The sequence below is a fragment of the Coloeus monedula genome, assembly GCF_965178545.1.
Source record: "Coloeus monedula genome assembly, chromosome: 2".
NCBI lineage: Eukaryota > Metazoa > Chordata > Aves > Passeriformes > Corvidae > Coloeus > Coloeus monedula.
Genome location: NC_138782.1, coordinates 96,090,952 through 96,109,615, shown reverse-complemented (window position 1 = coordinate 96,109,615; position 18,664 = coordinate 96,090,952). Strand labels below are relative to the sequence as shown.

The following is an 18,664-nucleotide window of genomic DNA, read 5'->3' as shown; positions in this document are numbered from 1 at the left end:
AAAAGGGTAGGAGGATTCTCCCCACGCTGCTTATTGCACTCCTAAACTGAAGCGCAACACCACTGTGATAAATTAGAGTCCACATGAGTAGGTACAAGTCATGCATGACTTAAGCCTAGGCTTGCTGCAAACCTTCAGTGACTGCTCTGGTTCTGTGCAGGAAGCTTTACTGAATGCCCAAAGCAAGGTTAACCAAGTCTCTAGTCACACTCACACATATTTCTCTGAGCTCCTTGGCTCTCAGCTGGACCACTGGCACAGGAAAGTCTGAAAACAATAACCCTAATTCTGGTTTAGACCTGCTGTAGTGCTGTGAGGAGAGTTTAAATGGAGACTACATTGTTGTTTGGATTGTTAAGCCTTTATTGATCTAATGATCTCAACATGGTCAAAGGGCTGATTTATCAAGGCATGTGGTAGGCAAAATCAAGGTTTCAAAGGCAAATGAAACATACCTTTAGCAGTACAAATTTCATTGAAAAATATTTAACTTAAATAGCTCATGTATTATAATTACTTCATATTTTCATAGAAACTTGTATGAGTGTATGTTTCCTCTGTTTGGTATCTCTTATGTTCTTGGAGTCTTTCTAGGACTCTCACTTTATGTGCATTATTACAACTAAAACTAGTAATAATCTAAACTTAGGTTTAAAGAGTCTTTTTATTTTCTACTACTAAGAATAGGGGTGGGGAAAGCTTTAATCAAACCAACAAAAGCCTGTGAAATCAGCTTCATGAGATGGTGGCTCAAGGCTGATCATGAGGGAGGAGGCAATTTCCTAAGAGCAGATGGCACAACTTCAGAGAAAAGCAGATGCAAGTCAGATGGTACAAACCTACGAGGCAAGGTATAAAACCATACAGTGATCAATACTGGGATAATCTGCCTTTCAAAGTTTAATCTTTTTGCACAAGAGAGCTGCTTTGCTCCAAAATGTTCAATCTTTCAAGATTTCACCACATTCATCATATCCTTCATACTACTTTCATCCAATTAAATTCCTGGCCTCAATGACATCCTCTAACAATGAGATCCACTGTCTTACTGTGAAAATGTTGCTTTTCATTGCTTGTATTATAAGATAGGGGAGATGAAAGCCCTTTTCTGTCTCTCTTACTGAAATCACATGCATAAAAATAATTTATCTAGTAATTTTTGTAACTAATGGAGCTGTAATTCACTTCTCACATGCATTTCTCATCTCTGCTTTTTTGTCTTCTATTCTTTGTATTTTACTCTGTTGACTCTATTTCCCAATTCTCTCTTGATTACATCTGCATTCTGTAAGAGTGCAAGAAACGGCCAGGCATTTTGTCTTCCTCAAAACTTGAAACGTACATGTGTGTATAACTATTCAATTTAATTTCCCACAGAAAAGGAAACGTGGAGAGAATGGAGGGCACTTTCTTGTCTACCATCAGGACAGCTTCCATCAGTTGCTGGACTTCTGTCCACAGAAGTTTGACAGGTATGAAAGATTGTAACCAGCTTGATTCAGGAAGAAAAATGTTTACAGGAATTAAAAAACTAATGACTTTTCTGAGTTTTGCTCCAGAAAAGAGTTGATGAAGTTATTAACAATCTAAACCTTCATTTCAGGTTTATTTCTGCATCCTTAGTCAGTTCTGTAAGTTGCACATATACAACAGTTGTTACATTTCCATAAAAACGAAAAATGAAAAATATCAGAAGAAACTGTAAATATGGTACAAGATACATAAAAAGTGAGGGGAAAGATAAGTCCATTGGGTCAGAGACAAACCTTCATATGCTTTTGTTCCCTTGTTCTCAAGGGGAAGTTCTCAATGCAAGTTTGATAATGGAATAGGAATCTGGCTCATCCTGCCCAGCTAGTTAGTAGCACTATAGACCTCAGCGCCCAGTTCACAAAGGCAAGAGCTCCCTTACACATACATAAGCCTCTTTTCATCAGCCTGCATGGTGACAGGTTAAACTGCATGTATGTACACAGAGACCTGAACTGTCCTTACCATATCACGAATACTGAAAGATGACTTTGGTGTGCTTGAGAACCATGCTGAAACTGTGTAAGGTCTCTATACACAAGGTAATAAAGTTGTAGTAATAAAATACCATACGTACACTCATGTTAGAAAAGTGTTAATGGGGATATGTTTCACTGCTGAATGTGGAGATTCCTAATCTTCTGTATTGGAATGAGCAGAAAAGACACAACAATCTTTGGGGCCCAAACCTCTACAGTTCAGTTGTCTGTTTCGAAGAGACATCCCTGTTGCTTCAAGGAGAGCCAGGACACTATCCAACTAGTGAAGTCTTACTCTGTCTGTCTTGTAGGGTAAAAATGACCCCCAAATCCTGGAGATACACGTTCTCTAGCCTCAGCCCTACACCATCTTCATTTTAGCAATTGCTACTATTAGCAAAAAAGCACCATGGTACTAGAAGAATAGTGTGCTTGTTTAATTAAAACATACACACTTCTGTTAGACCTCTGTTTTGTTTTGTGAGCATATTTCGGGAGAATGCAGAACAACAAAATACTCTGAAAAGTATGAGAGTTACACTGCTTATTTCAAAGCTGTCTCTGTGCAACCCAGTCTTGGTTTGAAAGACAGGTGTCTGCCAAGGAAGGCAGGAGTCTCCCTTGGGATGGAAAAGAAAAAAAAATTGCAACCCCCTTCCCTCCAAATTATTATAATTTTGAAATTAAGGGGCTTTCAGGCAAAGATATGAGGAACAGGAATAACAGTTCTTTGCTATTATATATCTACATGTGTATAACCAGTCAAACAAACAACAATAACCATGGCAGTATCAGCAAACAATCCCAAACCCAGTGCCAGCCTTCTCGGCTGTCGGGCCCTTTCCCCTCGGGTGCAGTTCCGCTCGCAGCCGGCAGGGGCGCTGGCGGCTCCCGGTGAGCAGGGCAGGTGCGATGGTTCCCCCGCGGCTGCAGGGGGCGCTCCGGAGCGAGCTCGGGGAGCACGCGGCACTGGCGGCCTGGGATCCCGGGAAGGGATGGAACAAAGGCTTCACAAACCCCTGGGCAGCCGATCCCGGTGTCCGGCCGGACCCTCGGGAACAGCAGGCTGGAACGGCAGACTGGAATGGCAGGGACGAGCAAAAATCCTGGGTGGCAAACGAGATATATCCAAACTCAGGAGCCGCGGTGGGAACCCCCCGGAGGTCTGGGCACGCAGGGCGTGCGGGGCTACAGAGTAGCGAAGGCTCGAGGCAATGGCAGGGGCAGGGCGGCTGCAGCCCAGCTCCCAGCGGGGCAGGGAAGGCAGGCTTGGGATCCAGGGGTTTCGCCGGTAGAAGGAAGGCAGCCGAAGAAGCAGCCTCTCTCTCTCTGTCCAAACACCGGGAACTGACTGCCCACAAACCCAGGTGAAAGAGATGCACCCCTCCCTCTGTGTCCAGGTCCTTTGTTTTTCTTAAGCACCCAGTAATTTGTCCCCCTGGCAACATGTACAGGGAAAATTCCTTTAAGAGAAAAAAAAAACCAAAAAAACCAGGAGGAGAGCTAAAACCCCAGCAAACCCATTCTGAACTTTCTCAGAAATAATTGTTCAAATTAGATTTTCAAAGGAATCCAGAACAGTTGTCTCCCAGATCACCCCTTGACTGACATTCTGCAGCAAAACCACCTGCTGAATAATAGCAAGAGTTAAATAAGGTAACTACTTCCTTGAGAAAGCGAGTGGAAAGATAATCCCTGCTTGAACTAAAGTGTATCCAAGCAGGGTGGCAGGGCTAGGGTTATATGTACTAAACTCTGGCATCCGAGGCTGAACCATGAGGTGAAGGTCCTTTTCTCTTGCCAGAAAGGCTAACATTCCATTCCATCTTCTCTTGGATAACATTTACAGGTGTGAGATTAAATGGCACTGCTGCAGTGTTGAAATTGGTCTTAAATGGAAAGTAGTAGTTGTAGGGTAAGCAGCACAAATCTGCAGCATAACTAGAAAATTGTCCCCAGTTTCTGCATTAGGATTAAGTGATACCTATTGGGTAGTTCTTGGGTCAATGTCAGAGTCAGACATACAATGCTATTTGAAAATTTCCACTATACACCAAGGTCACATCAGCATTTTCAGATGCCAGTGGCACACTGGAAGATGGCATATGGCTAATTATCCACTGTGTTCTTCAGCTCCTCCTCCTTTGAGTTCCTGCTTCTCACATCAGTGGGAATTTTGGCAAAGTGCATTTAACAAGACTAAATGCCTCTGGTTTATTAATTCCCAGTTTGCATACTGATTCAGATCACTGAGTTTCAACTTGCCTACCTATTGGGACTTTATTTTATTTACCGTGAAACATGCTAATTTTTCTTTTAGCCCTTTGATAAAAATGTGAAACAGTGAAGTGCCAAGGATCTAGTTACTCTGTTCACCTACCTAATATGTAGCTGCAGAGGGGCCAGGACCAGGCTGTCCTTGGAGGAGCATAGTGAAAGTAGAAGAGACAACAGGCACAGGCAGTAGCACGGAAAATTCCAACAAGACATCAGCACTGAAATAAAGCCTGGAAAGGGCTGCTGGAAATGTGTATATATATGCTTTTCTCTACTCTGCACTCCAAGGTGGCTTGTAAACATGCTTCCAGTCAGCTGCTCAGAGGTTGACCATGCTTTACAGATAAATTGCATTCTGATAATATTATTTGTTGCCACTGACTCCAAAAATAGTCACATGTTAAAAAGGAGCATCTCGTGCTTCGAGGTTTGAAGTTACTGCACCAGAGTCTGTCTTTCAGGTGCTTCCCACGGAGGGTGTACTTTTCGGGCTCTGTGGCTGAAGATGGCTCCAGGATGCACCGCCTCCCTCCCGCCAGCCCCTACCAAGGGCACCTGCCGAAAGCGCAGGGCTCCACCTGGGGGCAGGAAAAGTACTGTCAGGCTAATTCCATGCCGAGAGCTCCCGAGTAGTTAAGAGAGCCCGGGGACACGCCGAGGAGTTGCCTACGTCTCAAATTTCCCCAGCAGCAAATAAAATAGCCTTTCCTAAGAGCAGGATTTGGGCTTTAAAGCAAATTCCGAATTTCGGGTTCCGAGTGAAGCCTCCTGAGAACTCCTCTACACCAGCGGTGCCCAGGCGCCCTGGTGTCCAGGTCCTACACGCCTCTGGAACGCGAATTTTTCCTCTCTTGGGCCGCAAGGCTGTGGGCCACCACCAGCAGATCCCAGTGATCCCCACGACCCGTTTGGAAACCCGCTGAGGGACCCGCTTATTAAAGCAGGCACAGCTGTATGGGGCGCTGGCTTCAGTGGGGGCTCCGTGAGGGGAGGCCGGGCTGCCCCAGCCGGACACAGCCGGTTCCAGCCGGGTCCAACCACCCACCGCAGGGCACGGCTGAGCCCACAGCTGGGGCGGCGCTACGGAATGTGTTTAAGAAGGGGTAAAACACTGCACGGCAGAGTGCCGGGGAAAAACAGCGAAGAAAATGCCCTGCACACGAGGAGAAGGAGGGGAGAAGGCAGAGGAGTTGGGAACGAAGGAGAGAGGTTGAACTTGGGAAGAAGAGGAGTGGGAGCAAAGGTGTTCAAGTTTTTGTTTTTCTTTCTCACTAACTAAATTAATTGATAATAAAGACATTTCCCCCAAATCAAGTCTGTTTTTCCTATGGTGGCAACTGGCAAATGATACTAAGCATTGGAACATCTGTTAAGTGCCCGCTAGAAGCAATGTTAGGAATCCTCCAGTCAGTTGACCTGGCTAGTTTTCCCTAAATTTGGCATCTTGCTTTTTTTTTTTTTTTTTTTTGGTTAGTGTTGCTACAGTCAGGTGTGAGGAAGTGCCTCAGGAAGCATGCAGGCGACTTGAAAAATTCCTTTGAATAGCTGATGCTTCTTTTACACGTTCAGATGTGCTCATCCGAATAGCAGAGTTCCATTGGAATTAACTGCAATATACCAAAACATCAACAAGCACAATGCAGAGTAAAGATCCCATACAGTCATCAGAAACCATAACGTGTACTAAAGCAAATATCCTGTACTCGCTATTAAATCAGTGAGAATTATCCTAGTGTTTTCAATGGAAATGAACTTGTCATTCCATTACCAGAGAGTGTTTTAAACCAAAAATGGTTACCTAGGCTCACAACCCTTACCTCCACTAAGCATAATTTACTTCGCTAGCAGAATGATGCTCCAGGCTGATTTGTACATAAATAGGTCCTACCAGAGCAAAAGTTGAAGAAAACCCCAAGTCCTTCTTGAGAGCACATCAAAACTGCCTGTTTAACACCTAAGTACTTTGTGACAGTTAAGAGGGAAACAAATCCTGAGGTTATTATGTGTTCTTAACTAATTTTTAGCCAGGAATTATTGGGCTGGCAACATTGAGAGACATAGGACAAATGGCAACAAACATCTGTATATTTTACTTGTTTACCACTGTCTTGAAGGCTGGTAACAGAACTGAAAAGCTCTGATGTGTTGTAAAAGCAATACTGAAGTAAGGTACCCCCCTAAATAATTACTGCTAGAGTGCTTACTGTAATAAATGAATTGGTTTCAGGGTGTTGGTTATTACTGTTTAGATGAGATATAAAAGAGGGGAGTTGAGGGTGGAATAGATGGACATGTTAATTGAAGGGAAGTTGCAAGACTGTACGGGTGTAATGCTGGAATGTAACCACTGGATGGGGATATAACAAGGACCCAATGGGTTTAATAGCAGGAACTTTCTAGTACATTGCTTCATAGGGTACAAGGGATGAGGACGATGCCCTGGACTGTGACTGGAGAACGAGCCAACCAATGAAGTGGACTTGTTTGAAAATGATTGGTGAGGAATGCACGGAGGTATAGACCAACCAGCGAACAGGAAAGGGACCAATCAGCACGAGGATTAAGAGATGCACCAGACCGGTGGCACCAAAGACTTTAAAAGCGACCTGCACCCAGGGTGGGAGGGGTTCTCCTGCGGAATTTGGGGTCCAAGGGAGCATCCAGCGGGTCTCACTGTCTTGTTTATGTATCGTTTTATTGTGGCGTGTCGTGCAGAGCCTGGGCTTATCCTGAGTTCCTGCTCTCAGCAGTTAATAAATGAACAAGTTGACTTTTCCTTTCAAAAGTGTCAGCCTCGTTTACAACACTTACAGGACTCAAGGTTGCTCAGTAAAAAAACTGTTTTGTAAGATACTTAGATTTCAGCTGATTTCATCCCTAGTTTGCCCAGAATATGGAAGATCACAATAATAGTCTGTAAACCTGCTGCTCTTCACAGGTTAGAAAGTAAACTGACAAACCTGCATGGGAATATCAAAATAAGAAGGTTATCAGGCAGGGTTAACCTGCAGCACTGTCACACCATACAGCTCTGCCACCACAGCATAAGCAAACATGACTGTAGATTTTATATGGAGAAGTCCACATGATGTATAAACACTTTTAAGGTGTCTTCATTTCAAAACAAATCAAGAAGGTAAGTAAAAAATAATGAAACAAAATAGAACTTCTCATCAACAATTTACTAAAATATCAGGAAATGAACCATCAGTTGGGCCACACCTGGAGCATTGCAGGGTATATCTACATTAGTGGTCTGAAACAGGACAATGTTTTAAAATTTAGTTTCTTAACTGTACTTTGGCTCCCATCACAGTGTGATCTTGGAGTGTATAAACTGGATTCTTTCTAGATGAAATTAAACTGAAAAATGTGCTCCAAGAGTGCACCAAATGCTGTTTAAGGGGCATTCATTCCACACAACCACTCTTGAGCTATGCTGAAGTTAACCCTGTGCCAAACACATACAGTGTTGATGACAAGGCTTCAGTACCAACTGTTCTCCTGCTCACATTCATTGCTGCTGTACCACTCTATTTACTAAAAGGCATAACCATCAGCTGTTAGGCTTATCACCAACAAGTACTGATAGAGGCACCTCCTACATCTGCTGCATCTTTGCTTATGGTCCTCTTGAACAGCATTACGCCACAATTTTTCTCATATTGTGGAGAAGAAGTTCACTTAGCAAGGAATTACAATGAACAACTACAGGGTCTTCCAAACTTTTCTATTCAACTAATCTGAGATTAAACCAAGGACTGAACTATAATTGCAATTGACATTACAGTAGCTAATGAACTATGGTAGGTCAATACAAACTTTGTATACCTGGCAATGAGGGAAAAGTGTTTGTAGCACTGAAAACTTCGATCGTACTGAAGCTGGGGAGCCTGACGAGCTCTCAAGTGGGCAATTTGTTCATCAAGTATCAGATGAGTGTACTTACTACATCCCAGTGTCAAGCAGCATCACATTTCTCAACTCAAGCTAACACAGGAATAAACCAGTGCCATTAGCGATTGAGCACAAGTCTTTTCTTGTAAGATATGTCATTAATGTAGAACTATAAATAACAAATATGAAACCCCAAGATAACATCCTGCAGAGCAGCTTTTCAAAACCCAAGTGCCATTTGTTGAAGTGATTAAAACTTTAAATTCCATTATCTAGTTGTCTGTGGAAACCATAGAGTTAAAAAAAAAGAGAAGAAGAAACAACATTTTGAGTTAGGTTGGTACTAGACAGGAACTGTATCAGGTTTGTGTGATGGTTTGTTACCTCTCACATCTCCATTCTCTTGTTTATAAACACAAACAAAATATGCCTTCCCATGAGGCGTATGGGTTAACAAGGACCCTCCTCATATCAAATACAAAGAATTTAAGCTACAAGAAAAGTAAAAATTATGTTTGCAAGCCCCAACCTTCATTCACGAGACCAACAGGACAATGTGACTACATAAAAAGTTTATTTGTTTAGTACAGGTCCTCTAGATGCAGCAGTTAAACAAAAATGTCATTTGGCAGTCAGTTTATTTCCTATTTCATTAATAAAAGTGCAGCATAGTTATAAAGGCACAGTGTTGACATTTCAGACAAGTCAGTAATGTCCAGTAAAACTGGCAGGAGAAAGACCTCACTCCTACTGTCTTTAAAAACCACTTGTTTAATTTGCCAACAGTGATATTAAAGAACAGTAAAGACCTACATTGGGAGCAATCATCATATAAAAATCTGATCTAGATCTAGAAAAAAGTCATCAGAAATAGCATGACATGCTGAAGCTATCAGTCAACAACTCACATTTCTCTTTTTTGCTATTCCATGAAGTCTCTAGGAAGACAGTGTACTTGCTGCTATTTCACTTGCTTAAAATTACCCGGAAAAATCTCGAGATGAATGAAAGAGAAAATAGACTAGTACTGAAGTGTTGTAAAAGATACCTGCCTACTATATTTTGTGTGAGGGCACGACCTCCTGCCCACTGAAACACCTCCCAAACACCCCTTCGCCTTCCTTCGCAGCATAATTGGCCACGTGCAATCTGGCAGTTCTCTTACAGCCTGTGGCCAGGCAAACTAATTTGCTTTTAGATCATAATACATGCGGAGAACTCTCCGGACAGTCTCCACATATTTATCATCAGGAACAGGCTTCCTCTGGCTTCCTGGCTCAAGAAACTTCTTGATTGTGGGGATGCTGCTTATCCTTGCTTTAAATGCCTAAAAGGTAAAGAGTAAGTACATGGTATTTAAAGAACAGAAATAACACAAGAAAACCCCCTATTTTGCTGATTTATGTAACATCCTTTAACAAGCTGTATGTGGAGATGAGACAGGAAATACGGTTTTAACCGTGGATGAATTTTACTCCCACTCACTTCAACCCTTTTATATTCCACAGTAACAAATCAGCCCTGTGTCTTGTATTGATATGGGATGAAGTGTTAACAGTTATCTGTGGTTTCTGATATGTATGTTACTCAGATCAGTTCTTGTGATCCAAAACTATCTTCCACTTAACGGTACCACAGAACTGGTGAAGAGAGGCAAAAAAAGGGAGGGTGCGTTTCTTCAGTGTGTACAGGGGTTACACCTGAAAATAACAGTTTCTTTAGATGAAACATCATACAAGCTCTTCCTAAAGCAAGAAGAGCAAGACTGGAATGAAAAAGTAACAAATGTTTTGTGGAATTATTTACACATAACAGACTTTGAAATATCACTTATCACATTTACAGCCATATGAGCATCTTGTTAGTGCAGGGTACCTGTAACTGAGGAAAGCCTGAGAGCACATCTGACTTTTTCTCTTCTACCATTAAAATGGCTTCAAGAAGATGAACATCAGCCCAGCTAAAATTGTTGCCAACAAGGAAGTCCTGCCCATGGTCTTTCAAAACCTAGAAATGTCATAAATGAAAACACTCAGGTGTGGATAGCCAGCTGAGGTTCATGTTTTCAAAATGCACAGGCACACCTTCTTTGACAATACTACTGTCTCCTTTTCACCCTTCTCTCCCATGCAGCTAACAGGGGGAACAGGGGATGTGCCAGCAGTCACTGATGATTTTACAGCAGAAATCTAGAATCCCAGGGTTTCTCTTACTGGTCCTTTCTTCCTATAGCCCTAGGTAACCCTGTGTACTGGAGTACAGGGTTAGATACCTTCTTGGTATTCACACCTTTTGAGTCTAATTTATATGGAATTTTTCTACACATTGTTACACCTTCAATGGGAAAATAAGAGCGTATGAAAGAGAGGTGATCAGCCTAAAGCACTGGGGCTAAAACAAGTGGAACAACAAGTAGAATATAGGGCAGAATGCACCCTGGCAACCATGTATGGGAGACCTGGCAAAGTGGAAAACTGTCTTTTCTTTAGTCTTTAAAATTGAGAAGGATCTATTCCTGCTAGATCATCCTGTCCATGCATCTTAATTTATATTGTGAGTACCTCTTGGGTCCTGTCTCTCAAACTATAGTCAGAAAAACACCAAGATTCCAGTATGGCTAGAAGTCAGCAGTGATAGCTGTGTATTACTGTGTTTAAAAAAAACCCAACAAGATGTATTTGAAATGTTAAACAAAGAAGATAATTAGCACTGCTTTTGCAATGCAAATTACTGTGGTGGGTTGATCCTGGCTGGGCACCAGGTGCCCATCAAAGCTGCTCTATCACTCCCTTCCTCACCTGGGCATGGGGAAGAAAATTCAATGAAAGGCTCTTGGGTTGACCTGCCCCAACTTTTCTGATACTGCTCTGACCCATCTCCAGCCAACAGACAGTATGGATGTCCTGGTGTAAAGTACTGCACTGACACTTTAGCTTCTGGTTGTGGTGAAATACCAGTGTTCCCACTGTTATCCCTACAGAATCAGGGAAGAGAATGATCCTCCTACATACCTTTTCATATACTGGGAAATACCTGCTTGTTGCCTTTTGAACTATAAAAGCACGTTGCTTCTCTTTATCCTCCGCAGATAAGAAAGGGAACATCAAAATGAAGCCCATAAGGTCATCTGTTCCTCCAACATACATATCAATCCTTAAAACCAAAGCAAACAAAAACATTAAATAGAAGGCACCTTCACAAGCAGAATTACCTTATATTTGTTTTAGGATAGTAAAAATTGTATTTCCCATCCCCCTGTGGTGGTGCATTCCCCCTCCCTCCTTTCCAGGCTGCAGTGTGATCTGAAAAATGTTTTTTTTTAAGTGATCTCAAACACACTCATTCATGACACCCCCTCATACAAATTATTTATGCAATTAAAAAAACATGTCACAGTCTGAGTTTACTGGTATTTGTAGTGGTTTTGGCTCTTTACTTGCGTCACTGTGCAGGTTTAAACAGGATTGCACAGAGGTTAAGAGTGTAACTTTGGTGCTACAGATCACAATCACCAGAGAAACACACAGCACCACAAGGACTCACTCCCAACTGACTGAATTGTCTGGATGTATCCCACCTTCAGAATTTAATTCAAAATCCAAGTAGTGCCAAATAGATAAATAATGGGGTTGGAAGTCTGAAGCATACCAGGCTCTTCATCCAGCTAAAGTATCAGTACAGCAGTTCTTCAGATTGTCCCTTTTCCAGAACTATGAGTGCAGGTTTCATACTGTAGATGGACATTTAAAATGCTACATACTGAGACAGCCCAATCATACTTTTTTTTTCACAGGCACAACATCAAGATGTAATTTCATGTGGATGTAATTTCAGATTAAACCAATAGTTTTTCAACAGCTTTTAGCTGTTTTTTCCCCAGCTCCCAAAGATCTAAACCATGCACTTTTTACAGTGCAGTGGGACATCATGCAACCACAGATAATGTCAATGATAGCTCTTATTTTGCAGCCAGAAGTTAGAAATGAACCATTTCTTTCCAGAGTTTTCTGGTTACAAAAGTAGTTCAGCATCTACATGCCAGTCACTCAAATACCTGTATTAAGCTTTCACTAAGGCACAATAAACCCCTGACTCAAATATTTTTATGTGAAAAGTAACTGAGTTAGAACAAATCAGTTGGCTTACATCTAACTGTGGCCTCTCACGCTGACTGCAAGTTGCATATCACTGAGGCCCACAGATGATTCTGTGTGTGTGTGACTATGCAATTACTTTTTGATGCATCTGAACTACTATACTAAATTCAAGAAGAGTAATACTGTTACATACAAGGCTCTCTCCTTCAGGTCCTTCCCATAGAGGTTGTACTTTGCTGCAATGTAGCTGAGGATGGCTCTGGTCTGCACCATCCTCATCCCATCAATCTCCACCATGGGCACCTGCTGAAACAGCAGGGATCCACCTAAAAGGAAAGACACACATTATTTGACTCATCTAGTAAGTCCATGTCAGATTTCTTGCTGTCTTCAGAGGATCATTGCTTTTCTGGTGAGCTTGCTGTGGGCAATTATTGTATTAAACTGGAGTTCTTCCATGCAAAGAATAAATTACAGTGATGCAGACAAATTCAATTGAAAAACACAGTTATTGTGGGTTACCATCCTTCCTTTAAAAAACTTCACTGTAGTTGCAGTCAGGACTGTGTACAGCAGCTTTTAAAATTAAACTGAAGTGCAGTGGAGACAAGCACACTAAACATCTCAACTGAGTAAAAAGTGTCTAGTTCTAAACAATGTAAAGAAGTTCTGTTCCATTATTCAAACAGTATTTGAAGCAAATGTTAGATTCACAGATTTCTCTCTTATGATCAATCTTTAAGCTTTATCAGGACATAAAATGAAAATTTCGGATACATATTTTCTAGTTACTGAAGCCCATGGTTAAGTTTGTGGGACAAGGTGGGATGCATAGACAGATGGAGAGTAGAAGAATCCAGAGGCCTGGCAAACCCTCCAGGTTGGAAAGATATTCAGTTTGCAATTTCATCTGTCCACATATGGAAAAAATCAGCCTCTGCAGCTGCTCACGGCTCTCAGCTGTACTCTTCTGTGTGGAAAGGAAGTCACATACAGTCTTCAAAGACTTCACACATCTTCTCTATGCCTGGTTACACTTTTCTTGAGGTTTCACATGGACTCACCTTGCAGGAGCTTCTCATACTGCTCTCGAGTTTCCAAAAACTCTTCTTCAAACTGTCAAAGGGAGAGTGAGGAAGAAGAGGAAATAAGAATCTTTTCACATTTCTAGAAGAGATAAACTTTTTCAGCACCATAAAAGGAAAAGAATATACATCATGGTTCCTTTCATTCCAGATACGGCTCTAAGAGAGAAAACACCCAGAGCAGAAGTGCTGGCAAAATCTCCTGGATTGTCACACTTGATAAATGCTGCTAAGGGCAACCCTAGCAGAAGAACAGGCAATAAGAACTGGAGTGAGGATGGTTTGTTTGGTATTGAACAGTCAACTTAATGTGAAACAATCAACAATACAGTCTAGGCTGTCCTTAAAATGCTTTCTGGAATGTGGAATAAAGCTCTGCTGTGGGATATTTTGATTTGGGAGCTAGACAGGAACAAATTCTTTGGCACTTAAAACAAAGCTTTTACAAAATAATGTACAAGTAGCAAGCCTGCAGGAAGGTTAGTACAGATGCATATTTCAGACACCTGAAGATGAATTATTCACAAGATGAGAAACAAAAAGATACAGAATTGCTGGTGATCAGATGGATGTAGTTATATTGAATATGGTTGAGGATGGCTGGTCCAGTCAGTGTTACTTACATAGAAACTGAGTTCAAGATTAAGACACCAAAGTTAGACATCTACATGTATGTATTTGCATGTGCCATACATGTCTATGGTCAGTGCAGAACATGGAGACTAGAAAATGATTGATGTTACCAATCCCTAAGAGCTCAGTCAGCCTCTCTCATGACATCTGTGCCACTCATGTCAGTAATTAAGACTTGCTATACTAGGGAAACCCTAGATGATCAGGCATATTAATATACTGCCAATGTTCAACCATAGCAAGTGTGATCACAGTCTTAAATTCAGAACCCAGGCTTCTGCTGATGAGAAGCTGAGAAAAGAATATTCCAAGGAAAAACATAGTAATTGGTACTCATCAACAGTGCTTTTTTTAACTTAAAAAAAAAAAAAGATAAAGAAGAGAGAGGGACTTGAGACATAGGAACAAATGATGAAGGGAAGCAGACAGTTCTGTCTTCTGCAAGGCCTTCAAATAAAGACTGGTGGTCTTTTTAAAAAACTTGTATTCTTTGTCTCAGTACACAAATAACTGTATGTACTGTTAACAGCTTATTGTATAAAAGAGGACACTTAGAGCAAGTATTTGTCCTTTGTGTCCTCAAACTGTATTTACCAGCTTACCACCAAGATGGATAGCGAATGAATAAGTAAATTATATACCATCAGAAAAAAATATGTTAAAGTGGTATCTTCCTTCTCTATTTTACCCAAGTATTTTTCCTCCTGTGCAGAGATTTCTAATTGCCCTACACATGTGGGTCAATTTGCCCATTTCACCCTGCTAAGCTTCATCTAAATGATGCAAGACACAACGTATTTTGTGTCACAGCTAATTATGGAGGATGCAGGCAGTGGAGTGAAAAATAAAACAAAAATCTCTGTGTGAGCGTTCAACTGAAAACAGAAAGACTAGAGAAAGTAAATTACTGTTTTACTTAGCACAGATAACACTTTTTATGCCAGGAACACATCTATCAGCACAGCAGCTCTGGGTCAGTAATCAAGGGCTTAATTAAGGATTAGACATTCTTGTGTTAAGCAAGAACCTGGTTTACAGTGTCACTGCTCAGAAGACACGTAACTTGAAGCCATGCTTTTGTGTGCCTAAAGTAAAAGTATTTAATTACACTAAACAGCCAATATTCATTTGCTATTGCATCTCAGGATGCCTTTTCTTTTTTGACTAATAACATGGGATCTGCCTCAAAGACAAGCTTACCAATGTGCAGCTAGAAGTTACAAACTCTAAAACAAACCTCGACCCCGGCTGCAGCCAACAACCAACGAATTGACTCCATCTTGCCTCTTCCATCAAAGTAGTAAAGTTTCGGTTTTCCAGACATGACTTCAAACTTCCTGTTACCTAAAATAGTTGTAAGAGACAGTAAGTTAATAATGATCCAAATATCTGATGGCAGCTAGAATAATGGTTCACCCACAGAACAAAAATTTAAGGTAATTTTTGACAAAATATTTCAGCAAAGTTTCAGTCTAAATTGATTTGATTTTATTGCTGCACAGTAAAGTCAAATGATTTCATAGACTTTTCATCCCCCTGAAATTCAGGAAAAGTAAGCATCAAGTTGCTAAGCAGGAGATAACAGAAAAAATAAAAAAACACCACTAAGAAAATCCTTAAAACTTTTAGAAAATTTATGTTTTAGAATTAAAGTTACACAGACACCACTAAAAGTCATGACCAAAGAGAAGAGGCAGTAGACCAGGTTTGCAAAACTGGCAGACCTTGTATCAAGGAATGCCAAAAGTATCTAAACAGTAATTCTACACATGTTTAGGTGAAGCATGGGAATGTATTTTTAAGCCACTCACTTTTTTTTCTAGTTGTGGTGATGCAGCAGTCAGTAGAAACTTCAAAAGTATCGCAATATGTGATCCAGGATCAGCAGAAACTTCAGAAGAATGGCCTGTTTCTTCTGTAATAATCCAGATTAAAATACAGAGTTTCAGAGTGTTGCACTACTTACCCTTCTACAGGCCATATTTCTATTAATAAACCCTGTTGCTATGCAAAACCTTGTAGACTTTTCAGATGATCAAATGCTGCTTTGCAAGCAGCATTTTAGTTCTTTAATGACTTAATAAATGAGGCTATTAATTGTTATTTTTTGAATAGACTGTTGTTTAGGCCTCAGCAGGAACTGGATTCCACTGTAGAGCCATAAGCCAAGAGAGCAACCAAATTTAATCATACTGGCATTTCATATGCAGAATTCCGTAACAGCAAGTCCTTGCTGCAACTGAAAGCTGTTTTCCCTCTGTAAGGTGGTTTCTTGTCACTTCAATCCACAGTTCAAGTAATTCTGAAAAAGAGGCTGTTGGCATGCGAACAATCATCTCCAGTTTCCAATGTTCCAAGAGCTCCTTCATAAGCAGAGGCAAAAAAGACCTAGAGCACGCACAGACTGATCTGCTTGTTAGCCAACAGGCATGAAAAGAGCACACAAAATACGAGATTGCATCAGAACATGGGAATTCAAACGAGCCAGGCTATTCCACCCACGCATGCTCAGGGGCCTCCGACTGCTCTTAGGTAAGTCACAGGGAACTAAAACACTGCCAAGTAGTATCTCTACCTGTGATAAATATAGCAATTGAATTAGAAACATACAAAAAGACTGAAGAAAAGTATCACGGTGAACTACACAAAAGAACAGAATGAAACAGGAGCTTCTTGCAATACAGCTGTGTTCACAGAAAAAAAGCCAAAGGTTACTTTTAACTTGCAGTTTAAAAAACTAAACAAACAGAAGAGTCACTTTTCCTGAGTGCCACCTCCAGAGACCTGCTCTTAGGAAGCCAGTGGACAGGTCACAGAACATAAGCAAGTCACTGATGCCCAACACACCTCAATGCAGCAGAAGCAAAAGGAAGGTAAAGGCGTGGTGGGTGCTTGTCTTGTAAATACCGGGGGATCAACAAGGTTTGAAATGAACTGTAGTATCCTAGGTTCCTAAGACCAAGCCTGCCGTGCTATACTCGAAGAGAAGGTCCAACTTGTGAACTAAAATCTGATGGAAAGAGCACCCTGGTGATGGGTAAAGAGCTTCTCCCTTCTCCGCCCTTCATCAGAAGGAGGTAAAGCGGCAGTTTGCAGCCAGGAGCCGCAGTTGCTGGTAGGTTGCTGTCCATTCCCCTCAGCCTGACACCTCAACAGCAAAAGGGACTTTGGGAAAGATTAGCTCCCTTGGTGTGATTTATGAAGGCCATCTGGGCTAACAGGGGGAATGACGGAACATGAATATCAGTGCAAGAAGCGATCACTCCCACGCTAGGAGAACACAGACCAGAAGAAAATCGGTGAAGAGGGCCAGGGGACCAGCTGTGCCTCGCACGTCCCGCAGATCCAGGACTCTAGGGCCCGATTTCCCCTGCCTGCATTCAGCAGCCCAACAGCGGTCCCACTCTGCCCCCGCAACACCGACCCGGGGGCACGTCCCGTGCTCAGCGTGTGACAGGCAGCAGCCCCCGGGGCCATCAGCTCCCACCCCTCCGGGGGACAAGCTTTTGGCAGACACGAGATGACGAGCGGTCCGTGTTGTGACACGGGGAGCCCTTGACCGGGAGCGGATCCACGGCTCAGGCCCGAGCCCGGCACAGACTCCTGTTTCCCCGCCTCACCTGAGCCAAGCCACGGGCACTAGTTAGCGGGGAAACAGGAAGAGGGAAATCCCAGGGCCCCACAGTACTCACAGACACGGGGGGTTAAAGCGGTGATGCCGAACGAACACACGACGCGCCAGCACTCCCGCCTGCCCCGCCCGCAGCCGCCATCGCCGCCGGGCCCTCCCCGCCCAGGACACGGGGCGGTGAGAGCGGCACAGCCGCCAATAGGAAGCCGCATATTTGCATGTTTCGCAAAGCCTTCTGAGACGACATCTCACCCCAAAGAATTTCGCTAGAACTTTTAAACTGGGTTAAGAACTGGTTTGTCTTGGAAGGCTTTGTTGCTGCAAAGTGGTGATTCCATGCGCTGTGCCATTGGATTTTTGGCGGCAGCCGCAAACCGTGAGGTAAAGGGACCCTGGCCTATTGAGCTATAAATAACTGTGTGTGCGAAGTTTATGCCTGGATGTGAGGGCGATCTGGCTGCGACATCTGTCACCCCATTGATCGCCAGGGTTGATTCGGCTGATCTGGCTGGCTAGGCGGGTGTCCCCTTCCTCCCTCAACGCTCCATGTGCGTCCCTCCCGAAGCTGCGCGCTCGGTCGAAGAGGACGACCTCCCCGATAGAGACGGTACCGTTCATCGGTCAAGGGTATACGGTAGCTGCGCTCCCCTGCTAGAACCTCCAAACAAGCTCAAGGTCCATTTGTAGGAGAACGTAGGGTAGTCAAGCTTCCAAGACTGCAGACACATCCAAGTGAGGCGCTGCATGGGGCAGTTTGCCATTGTTTTGTGCCTCATACGCACATCCCTGGCAGTGAGGTGTGTGTATGCAAAGCCGGTACTTTTTTTCACTTTATCGCTTCTCCAGCTTCAATTCCCCAATCACCTAGGAATCCGTGAGTTCCGCACGACACACACACGCCCCCCAGGTAAAATCAGAATCCTTGCACATGTAAATGTATTTTTCATCTAGTTCTTCACCTGTGCAAGTGGTTTTCATTCCACTTAAACAGCTAACAAAAGGGCTGGGCTTGTAAGTTATAAATTGTCTTCAGCT

General features: G+C 42.5%; 1 protein-coding gene across 1 annotated transcript in view; it reads right to left on the bottom strand.

Moving 5' to 3' along the window:
* LOC309570142 (uncharacterized protein) overlaps positions 1-17,793 on the bottom strand; it is a 33,226-nt gene extending 15,433 nt beyond the window's left edge. Inside the window, exons 1-8 of the mRNA XM_082276770.1 lie at positions 17,691-17,793; positions 15,810-15,913; positions 15,236-15,342; positions 13,345-13,396; positions 12,474-12,606; positions 11,195-11,336; positions 10,059-10,190; positions 9,376-9,510 (exon numbers count right to left, since the gene is read on the bottom strand). Coding sequence (XP_082132896.1) covers positions 9,376-9,510; positions 10,059-10,190; positions 11,195-11,336; positions 12,474-12,606; positions 13,345-13,396; positions 15,236-15,322 — 681 coding nt within the window. The 5' untranslated portion in view covers positions 15,323-15,342; positions 15,810-15,913; positions 17,691-17,793. The remainder of the gene's footprint in view (positions 1-9,375; positions 9,511-10,058; positions 10,191-11,194; positions 11,337-12,473; positions 12,607-13,344; positions 13,397-15,235; positions 15,343-15,809; positions 15,914-17,690) is intronic.
* Positions 17,794-18,664: the final 871 nt, after the last annotated feature.